This window comes from Verticillium alfalfae, genomic scaffold, assembly GCF_000150825.1.
Source record: "Verticillium alfalfae VaMs.102 supercont1.13 genomic scaffold, whole genome shotgun sequence".
In the NCBI taxonomy this organism is placed as follows: Eukaryota; Fungi; Ascomycota; class Sordariomycetes; order Glomerellales; family Plectosphaerellaceae; genus Verticillium; species Verticillium alfalfae.
Genome location: NW_003315026.1, coordinates 1,170,439 through 1,180,630, shown reverse-complemented (window position 1 = coordinate 1,180,630; position 10,192 = coordinate 1,170,439). Strand labels below are relative to the sequence as shown.

Here is a 10,192-nt window from a genome sequence, read left to right as displayed (position 1 = left end):
TCGACCAGTACTACTCGCAGTGCCTGTAAGGGGAAACATTAAACCGGCCTGATCACTTGTGACCGTACATATCTTTTCTTCTTTCTTTCTGTTGCATACTTAGGCCCTCTGGGCATATATATATCAAATGGCATGCTGGTTCAAGCAACCTGGCTGTGACAACTGTGCAGTGGCTTTGTGGTGGCTCAACATTGTGGCTCGTGAAAAGTCAGGTTATGTACATCTTCGTCAGCAGGATGGCCATACGGAGCGATTCGGGGCTTTGCACCCTGTCCCACAGGTGAGGCTTGCCCGAGATCGACACCCTATCGCTCCGGACACAAGCAGCCTGACTCCTGTCATGGGCCGCTATCGCTCTCGATCCGCTGCCCAAACTGTATTGCAATTCCCAGCAGACTGGGCCGAAACCTTAGTGGCCGACGCTTCCGAAAGCTCGGGACACACCCGATGCGGATGTCGCCTCAAGCCGAACATGCCCCTCGTTGGTGCAAAGTCGAGAATGGAAGCGGTGGAATGGACTGTGTCACGATACGCGCCATGAAAAGCCATGACATAACAAGAACGTCTCTTGGGATAGGGCGCAGAGGTGCCACAAGCCTGAGACCGGCGCCTTTGACGCAATGCCTCGTCACACGACCAAAGCCTCCGCAGCAATATGGAGAGTGGTGGGCCACGGCAGCAACTGTAGAGTAACACTCAAACACGCCGGCGGCCGGCGAGGTGGCCGGCGTAGGCAAGCAAGGCTATCGTCGATAGCTCGCGCAGTTGTCACGCCCTTTGAAGCTGGACAATGTCCGACGCGAACGCACAGATTTCTCGGGCGCGTGACCAGACCAGTATTATCGTCGGCCTCACAAAGGCTCACGGAACGGGCTGACACCCAATCTCAACTGTGGGTCCCAATGCTGAAGCCTATCAGCCAGGTTGGCCCACGGTGTTCTCGCCCCGGAAGGACAGGGCGTTGTGCCAGAGATAACCGTGGATGCGATGTCCGGCCCCAATGGCTGGCGGGGAATGGACACGAATATAGCGATAATAATGGGGCCCTGGAGCAAATCAAGCTGTCAGATCCCAGAAAGCTGGCCGACGAGCTCGCCAGGGGGATGAGGGATGATACCACGCTGGGCTAAGCGGCGATAGCGTTGCACCTGTCTCTCTTGTTGCTGCTCTATCGCGGGGTGCAGGTGCAAACGAGCCGTTCCCGCGACGTGCGCCTGTCACCCACACAATTGCCCGGGACGCCCCTAAGCTTCGAGGTTGCATGGCCGCGAACGCCCTGCACAAGGGAAAGCTGCTGCTTACAGTAGACCCAAGCGCGACCGCCGGTCGTGGTGTATGCATCGGAGCCGACCGATGGCACATCCAAGCCACTGATAGTCGACACGAGAACCAGTGGAGGGGTGTGAGCACCGATTGATCGATGCCTCTCGTTGGCTCGAGCCAAGGGTAGGCAAGGGGCACGAGCTCGCGACCCAGATTGGGCAAAGATACGGGATTCCTTCGCAAAGCAGTTGGCTCTCGCATTGGTCGGCCGCAGCCACAGAACCCTCTGAGGCTTCAATCTCTCATCTCAAAGAGCCAGAGGATCCTGGTATAGAAAGTCTGGAATAAGAGCTTGGTCTCCCCTCGGCATGTGATGCGGCGGGATGAGGATGCCTCTTTCGACGACGCCAATTTCGATCGTGGTCCTTCCCCATGTAGTCTGGGGTGAAAGGGGGCTTCAAGCCCCCTCGGCATTCAATGGGCCACAAAGCATCGGAGCCGCCCGCCTGTGTGTGTGTCCTCCCCCTCAATGTCAAGCGTGGTCATCTCGTGGCTTGCACCACAATGTAGCCTGGGCGGGTTGGAATCCTCCCCCATGCCCCCTCCCCTGCGTTCCCCCGGACATCCTCCCCCAACTTGCTTTTGGCTTTCGAGCCAAGATCCCAAGGTGCTTTCGGACGAGTCCGTGTGGTGTACGTACTGTGTGTCGTCCAAAGCTCCAGCAATCCTTGCCGCTCAGCCCGTCCACCAATGTCAGCGCTGCGATCCAGGGGACCAAGCCCGTCAACGGCACCATCAGCGACGCAGCTATTGGACAGAGAGGACTACTTGTCCCATCATGGTTGCCAGCGCCGAGACGCCATGACCAAGTCTCTTCTATCAACCTTCCAGAAGCGGACGAGCGCCGCTAGCTCGCCACTGGACCGCCCGCATGCCAGCGTCGGCATCCCCATGGCGCACAGGAGCCCGCAGGTACGGCATCCTTGGGAAGCGGCGCCTCAACGGAGCAGCTCTTATCTCTGGTCCCTGGGTACAGATAGGCTACGCGAAAACCTTCTCAACTGCCTGTGTAGCAGCGCCGGCAGCGACTCGAGTCAGCAGTCATCGTCATGTCGCGATGGCCCACCCTGTCAGCCACCACGAAGTCGCTGCTCGCGTGTGCAACAGTCGTTTGGCAAGACACTTGTCGAGACCGAAGCTGAATTGGATCGCGTGCATTCGTTGGGCCGTCCACCACGCAGATCCTGGGATCCTGTTCCTCCGTGGTGAGGGCCAATCCTCAGCCCAGAACCACATGGACTGTCCGCGGGGTGGGTGCTTTGGGGTTGTCTCTCCACATGGGCCAGGCCAGAGGGCTCCCCACCGGTCCAGGTTGGCCGTTGATAAGCTCCAGCAAAGCATCGTTGCAATCTTCTGTGGTTCTTCGCCCCCGTTGCGGCCATGCCCCCCTAGCCTCGGCACTACTTTCGGATTTCCCTAGATCGCCAGTGCAGTCGCACAGCTGGGGAAAAAGGGTCAGAGGAATTTTTTTAAAAGAAGGCTGTCCCCCCCTCTTTTGATGCGCTTGTGCTTTGATGTGTGTGTCTGTCGCGTCGCGGTCGCCCCCTCACGCTTGCGATCCTTGCTCCTTCTTCAAGAGTCTGTCTTCGACGCCTTCAACACGCGTCAGCACTCTCAACCGATCTTCGTTTTCTCATCCCGGAAGCTTATCACCTGTGTCATCCCGTCCGCGACCGGCAGTCATGGCTTCTCACGCAACTGTTACCACCGGCTCCGGCCAGGCGCCCTACCAAAGCCCGCCCCGGACGCCACAGCCGGCTGAACAGGCTGCTACTCCCGATCACCTCCGCCGCAATTCCGACCCGGCACTCGAGCCTGTGAACCAGCACCAACACGCCCACCTCCACCACGCCACCGGCGTCGCGGAAGACAACATCGTGTACGCCAAGGGCACCGGTCCTCAGACTATCCCCCCCCAAAGCCACCTGCACCATCACGACGACACGCGCGCCAGCAGCGAGCACGATATCGAGAAGGCCAAGCTTGGTGGTCAGAGCCCGCCCGAGTATGCCAATGGCGAGAAGGTTGGTGTCATTGCCCATGATGACGAGCGCTCGTCGGAGCACCAGCCGTCTAAGTCGCGCACGTTTTACCGCCGTTACCGCCCCTTCTTCCACCTGTTCATCTTCCTGCTGTTTACCGGCTGGTGGATTGCCGGCCTCGTTCTGCACCGCGACGACATGAACTGGCGCATCCCCTTCCTGGTGTGGCTTGCCATTTCCATGCGCCTCTTCTTCTTTTACGTCCGCAGCTCGTACCTGTCCCGCCCCGTCATCTGGGCCTGGTCTCAGAGCGCTGTCCGTGTTTACGATGCTCTTCCCCCCAAGGCTCGTACTCCCGCTGGAGCTGCTGTCACCATAGCCGCCATGATCGTCGGATCCATGGCTTCTGAGGAGTTTGCCGACAACAACCGCGAGAACCGTGCCGTGTCGTTGTTTGGTCTTGCTTTCACCATCTTTGCTCTCTGGGGTACCTCGCGCAACCGTAAGATGATCAACTGGCGCCCTGTTATCGGTGGCATGCTCGCGCAGTTCATCATCGCCCTCTTCGTCCTGCGAACCGGCGCCGGCTACGACATTTTCAAGTTCATCGCTGATCGTGCCGGTGATCTCCTGGGCTTCGCTGCGAAGGGTGTCATCTTCCTCACGAACGACAAGGTGTACGAGCTCGGTTACTTCATCATCAACGTTCTGCCCCCCATCATCTTCTTCGTCGCCATTGTCCAAGTCCTCTACTACATCGGATTTCTGCAATGGTTCATCGGCAAGGTGGCCACCTTCATCTTCTGGGCTCTTCAAGTGTCGGGTGCCGAGGCTGTCGTCGCTGCCGCCACCCCCTTTATCGGCCAGGGCGAGTCTGCTCTTCTCGTTCGCCCCTTTGTGCCGCACATGACCAATGCCGAGCTGCACCAGATTCTGACGTGTGGTTTCGCCACCATTTCCGGCTCTGTGCTTGTCGCTTACATCGGTCTCGGCCTCAATGCGCAGGCCATGGTGTCGTCTTGCGTCATGTCCATCCCCGCATCGCTTGCTATCTCCAAGCTCCGTTATCCGGAAGTCGAGGAGACTCTCACGGCTGGCAAGGTTGTTGTTCCTGACGATGAGGAGCACGCCGCTTCCAACGCCATCCACGCCTTTGCGAACGGCGCTTGGCTCGGTATCAAGATTGCCGGCAGTATCATGGCCTCGCTGCTCTGCATCCTTGCCTTCGTGGGTCTCGTTGACGGCCTGCTGACTTGGTGGGGACGCTTCCTCAACATCAACTCTCCTCCCCTGACGCTTAACCTCATTGCTGGTTACCTGTTCTACCCCCTCGCTTTCTTGCTCGGTGTACCCCGCAACTCGGATCTTCTGAATGTGTCTCGTCTGATTGCCGAGAAGGTCATCATTGTAAGTTATCCGAATGTTCATACCAAAGATCGCCAGAGACTAATTAGCGTGCTTGCAGAACGAGTACTCCGCGTTCCTAATGCTCAAGAACGAAGCGCCGTACAACCAGATGTCGCCTCGCTCCATCCTTATTTCGACTTACGCATTGTGCGGTTTCGGCAACATTGGCTCGCTCGGTATCCAGATTGGTATCTTGTCGCAGCTCGCTCCTTCGCGAGCTGGTGACGTCGCCAAACTTGCTGTCAGCGCTTTGGCCTGCGGTGTCATCTCTACCCTGACCTCTGCTGCCGTCGCTGGCCTTGTCATCACCCAGTGGGAATAAGATGTGTACGAAAGGTTCGACTCGGAGAAGTTATGGACCTAATAGTGGTCATGTAATGTTTGTAGTGATTGAAATACCCACCTGCCGACCTGGTCGACAGACAATCGTTTCTGAAGCTTGACCGTTGTCATCCGTGCGTCGTGATGCCTTTTGACCAGAGCAATCAAAAGAACGTTGAATCTGCAATTTATTAACCAATTGTTATGGTGCCCGACGAGTAAAGTCGTGGAGTTGCGTAGTGCTCGTCGAGCTAGGCCAGCGATTGATCAGCATGATTAGCAATCATGCGTTTCTGTCACCACAGCTGAGGATTGATCAGCAAGACGAATGCATCACAGCCAGGATGAGATGGAACAGAACAACATGTTATAATCTGCTAATGGAAAGCGCCAAACGCCAACAAAGCAAGCCCAGGCGGGCTTGCGATAGGTTCACTCTAGACCCCTGAACCTTCGGTTGAATTCCTCCACCGCTACGGCGACCATCTTGTATAGAAAGGCTCGTCCGCTTTCATCGCCTACTGGCAGGAACGGGCCATTGGTGCCGCCCCTCAGCGTTAAACTCAAACCCGTGCGCTCCTTCGCAATGGTCTGAACGTCCTTCAGCGGCACGTCCCATTCAGATGTAAGCCGTCGGCTGCGAATGAGCAGAATACGTGAGTAGGTAATCATGACCACCATGTCTTCTCGAGGCAGCTCCAGGTGAGCGATGTACTGCTCGTTGAAATATTTCCCATTGTCGACTTGCTTGAGCCAGTATTGTCCCATGGACTCGCGCCCATTGTAAGGCCGCACGATGCCGTCGGCCGGAATGAAGCGCGCGTATCGCACACGCTCAAGCTCGGAGCCATCAAAGACGGTGGTTGTGTTGCGGATTCCCTCGGAAACATTCGAAGCCATGTCAAGTACGCCAATGGCAGGCTTGGTGGCGAAGCCAACGACACCTTTACCGATGCCCTTGAAGAAACCCATTGCTCCCTCCTGCTCAGCTCCCTCGAGTGGCTTGCGGACGAGGCCTCCGACGCCAGATGCGGCGCTGGTGAAGAATGAATTTGCGCCCGCCGTGACGCCATAGAGAGCGTGTTTGGGTCGGTTTCGCGCCCTCGTGATACGTCGACGGTCCTGGAACTGCTTATCGAGTGTGGCCGCGGCGAGGCCCTTGGACAGACTGCCTGTGAACTTTGAAAAGGAATCTGTAAAGCCATAGACCGACTTCTTCACGAACGATGCTGCTCCCTTGCCTACGCCGAGCGCAAAATCCTCTGGCTTGTCAGAGAGGATCAGGCCCTGGTATGGTTCATAAAACACATCGGTGAGACCCGAGCTGATATTATTGAACAAGCCGACAGGGTTGCCGAGGAAATCTGCCGAGCCGAGAATCTTGTGAACCTGATAGAGCACTTCTTGGCTGTAGTGGTTGGAGATGTTTTGGGTCAGCGCCGGCACAGAGACGCGCACATTATCGAGCATCAATGCGTTAAGTCGGATAGGGGCATCATTGACGTTGCCGATGGCCATAGTCATGACATTTAGGAAGAACATGAGTGGATTGCGGGACGATGTCTTGTCTTCAGCGTTGACGCGCTCGGTGCGCATGAACGAGAGATCCAGCTGCATGGGTTGGATATTGAGTAGCTCAAAATATATGTCCTGTCCTGATTGCTGCTGTTTCGGCTCCGGGATGTCGAGTTCTTCATCGCAAAGCTTGCCTTGATCGGGACTATTGGACCATGCGGCGCCAGGGATGTTGGAAAAGTCGAGCACGGCGTAGACAAAGTCCTCGTCAAGCTCGACCGTCATTTGCTGCAACAGCAGCGTGGCGTACTTGATGTAAAGGACGCCGTAGGAGTCGTCCTTGACTCGGGTGACCATGGCATGCAGTGAGGGGTGCGCATCGACCTCTTGCGCCTTCTTGGGCACGACGCTGGGATACAGAATCATTGGGAACAGACCCCCGTACAGTTGATTGTCAATCTGTATCCACTTGACCGCCAGGCTCACAGTCTGATATAACTGCGACTCTTGATACCTCAGTTGCACGTCACGGAATGTGATGTATGCAAGCTCTCGCAGCTGTGAGTTGATCAACGATATGCCAATGCCAGACAGCTTGAGCTGGGCGCGGAACGTAGCGCCTGTCTCTTGACTTTTGACCTCGAAGCCCTCGGCGTTGTTTGTGCGGGAACCCGATTTAGACTTCTGGCGGTAGAGACTCTTGGACGGCCGATAATTCGACAGGATCAGAGTCTGCGTCGGCCCATCGGCGGCTACATTGATGTCAATGATCTTTTGCTGGCCCGAGGCAGTGACAGCCTTCATGGGAATCTGATTGCCGATCTCGGCCAGTTTGACATGGCGCTCCTTGCCCTGTGCGTTCAGAACAATCTCGCGGAACTTGCCGGCGGGATAATCCCATGCGTAGGGCATGATGCTGCGTGGAGGCAGTCTGTACCGAATGGGCTTCCAGCCAGACCGGTCCTCGACTCCGTCCTCGTCGACATTCGGATTGGCCTGGTAAAAGGTGAATTCGGTATCGCTCTCATTGCGCATGGAGAAAGGCCAGTTCTTTGTCTCTATACTGAGGTGCACGAACACAGTAGCGGCTTCCATGAGGATTTCGGCACGGACGAGCCTCTGACGCTGACCGTGTTTAGCAATTTTGATGTGTGTCGTGCCTATGTCGGAAATGTTGAACGGCGAGGTCCAGTCATTATTCATGCCGGCATGGCAAAGCGATAGCTGCTTCACTGCCGTCTTCTGCATGAAGTGGATGGGTTGTAGGGCGCCGGGCTTGAGCGTCATGAAGCCGGAAGCGCTCGACTCGCGGACGTTAATCTCTTCGTCAAGCTTGTTGGCGAGAACAAACCGCGGCGCCAGAGTTACGACCTTGGTCATCTTGTACTTGCCTTCGCCAGACTCGATCGTGATACCGACGTGAATTTCGCTGTTCTTCTTCGCGGACGGCAAAACAACTTCATTGGTGCTGCCGATGGCATCGAAAGATTGCGGCTTGCTCCACTCTGAGTCGGCAATTTTGAGGAGCGTGCGGTTGCGGTTATCGTCATTACCATAGGAGAACATGAAAGGCGTGGCCTTGGGACGTTCTTGGCCTGGCTCCAGTCCTTGTGTGAGCAGCGACTGACCCGCTGCGGCCTTGGCGCTCTGCATGAAGCTCTTTGCTCGGATGCTAAGGTCGAGACCAGTCTTGTTGAGGATGACGTAGGGACTGTACACAGTCACGCGGAACGCGCCACCGCTGTCGGGGATCTTGAAGTAATGCAGCTGAAGCGTCAGATGAAGACCATCTTGGTCCTTGCATATGAGCTTCTTTTCCTTCTTGAACTCGTCTGAGTGGCCTGGGTTCACCACGGCAAAATCGCTGGGCTTGAATACGGTATCTTGCATGTCGATGCTCAGAAGGAGCAGGTGTGAAAGCTCAACAACGTGCACAGGACTCAGACCGCCCTTACGCAAAAAGTTGGTCCAGTCCTTCTTCGTATCCTTGTCATAGATGCGGTACTTGAAGTCGTGAGGGAGCAGGTTTTCGAGGACGATGGGCGGCGAAACCTTAAGCCGCATGTACGGGTAGTTCCTAGTCTTATTAGTGAAGGTTCGAGCCTGTCTGCAGCACGACACACTCACCTGGTTAAAGGATTGGCCTTATCAAAGGTCGCGTTGACTTGAAAGTAGAATGGGTCCCCGTTCTCACCCTTGCACACCATGGTCCTCGTGGGTCGCTTGAGCAGATCGCGCCACCAAAGCGTCTCTGACGACCACGCGTAGCCAAACCCTGAGTCAGGCCTGATGAGCAACGATTTGAGAAAGACGGCACCGACCGGGGCGGGGCGCGACTCGCCGGGGGAGATCTTTTCAATTTTCAGCAGGTGACCCTCCTCCGCATCGTAGACTCCCAATTCAACCGGGATCTGCGTATCGTTCTCAACGACCAGAGGCGAACGAAGCGTGACGTATTTGACGTTGTCTTGACCAAGGCTGACCTCAACGAGTAGTCGGTGCAGAACATTGTCCGTCTTAGGACGCAGACCGTAGATGAACTCACCCTCGCGATTGAGACGAACGCTCTTGACCGGGTCGAAGCCGCTGCCTTCCAATTGGATCGTGACATCGTTGGAACTACTCTCCGCCAAGAGGTTCTCGCGCATCTTCTCCCAGGGTTCAAAGCTCCAAGGCACTTGCTGGCCGTCTTCGAGACGTGTTGTTGTGACCTCGTCGGTGACAGTGCTCTTGGACTGAACGACTGCTTCGAAACCGGTGTAATTACGAATGCGGTAGGGCGCGTCGACACCGCGGGGCTTGCCGAGGACATCCTCGTCCTGGCTGAGGAAGGCGAAAGACTTGGATGCCAGAGCAATGGTAGCCGTTGTGAGCGTCACATCAAAGACCTTTTTAGACGTGACATCAATGGAAAGAAGTCCCGTGTCTTGCTCCTTTGCAATGCCGACGCCCATCTGCCAAGGCTCCAGCAGCGGCTCCCAGGAGGACTTGGAAAAGTTGTACACATTCATGTAAATGTCGACAGCCGTGCCGGCCTTGAGATTCGACGACCAGTCTTCAGCTGTCGCCGTGAGACTTTTGATACCCAAGTCAAAGATGGGCAGTTCGTGTGTGTCTCCAATGAGCACGATCCGAATGCCGTCAATCGTTGCTGTAAGCTCTTCATGCTGGTGGGGAGGTTTTTGTAGGGCTCCATAACTCTCAAAATCATCCGCCTGGCTGCCTTGCGCAGCTGCAATCTTGGCACCGGGACCTGCGCTCTTGGTGGCACGCGTGCGCGCTGCAAGCGTTGACGGACCCTTACCGCTAGCTGTACGTTGTTTTAGTCCGGCCTGCCGCAGTTGTCGAGCCTTTTCGTCCACCGCCGATGGCTTGGAGTCATTCTGAGGCTGGTTGCTGGAGAGCTCAGTGGCCTTGCTAGCAATCTGTAAGGCCAAGAGGATATCTCGCAAGGACAAGCGTAGGATGAGCGGTTCTACATCGACGTGAATGCTCGTTAGACCTGGTTTGGAGCTGTCCATGGACATCTGGATCGAGAAGTCGTCGAGAACGCGGAGTCGCGAGTCTTCGAACTTGTCCATTCGACACATGAACATCCCAATCTCTGAAATCTGGAAAGTCAAAGCATGCTGTTGAGATAGCAG

At 56.1% G+C, this 10,192-nt stretch overlaps 3 protein-coding genes across 3 annotated transcripts in view; 2 read left to right on the top strand and 1 right to left on the bottom strand.

Annotated features, from left to right (window-relative positions):
* Positions 1 to 236: 236 nt before the first annotated feature.
* VDBG_08972 (predicted protein) lies at positions 237 to 1,130 on the top strand (the record flags this gene model as incomplete). Its single annotated transcript, XM_003001130.1, has 2 exons — positions 237 to 280; positions 578 to 1,130. The coding sequence occupies 2 exons, from the start codon at positions 237 to 239 to the stop codon at positions 1,128 to 1,130; spliced, it is 597 nt and encodes a 198-aa protein (XP_003001176.1).
* Positions 1,131 to 3,005: 1,875 nt separating this feature from the next.
* On the top strand, positions 3,006 to 5,034 carry VDBG_08971 (sodium/nucleoside cotransporter; the record flags this gene model as incomplete). Its single annotated transcript, XM_003001129.1, has 2 exons — positions 3,006 to 4,712; positions 4,771 to 5,034. The coding sequence occupies 2 exons, from the start codon at positions 3,006 to 3,008 to the stop codon at positions 5,032 to 5,034; spliced, it is 1,971 nt and encodes a 656-aa protein (XP_003001175.1).
* Positions 5,035 to 5,465: 431 nt separating this feature from the next.
* Positions 5,466 to 10,192, bottom strand: part of VDBG_08970 (vacuolar protein sorting-associated protein 13a) — a gene marked incomplete at both ends in the record, with an annotated part of 9,777 nt that continues 5,050 nt past the window's right edge. The window contains 2 exons of the mRNA XM_003001128.1: positions 5,466 to 8,625; positions 8,676 to 10,159. Of these exons, the coding sequence (XP_003001174.1) occupies positions 5,466 to 8,625; positions 8,676 to 10,159 (4,644 nt within the window). The remainder of the gene's footprint in view (positions 8,626 to 8,675; positions 10,160 to 10,192) is intronic.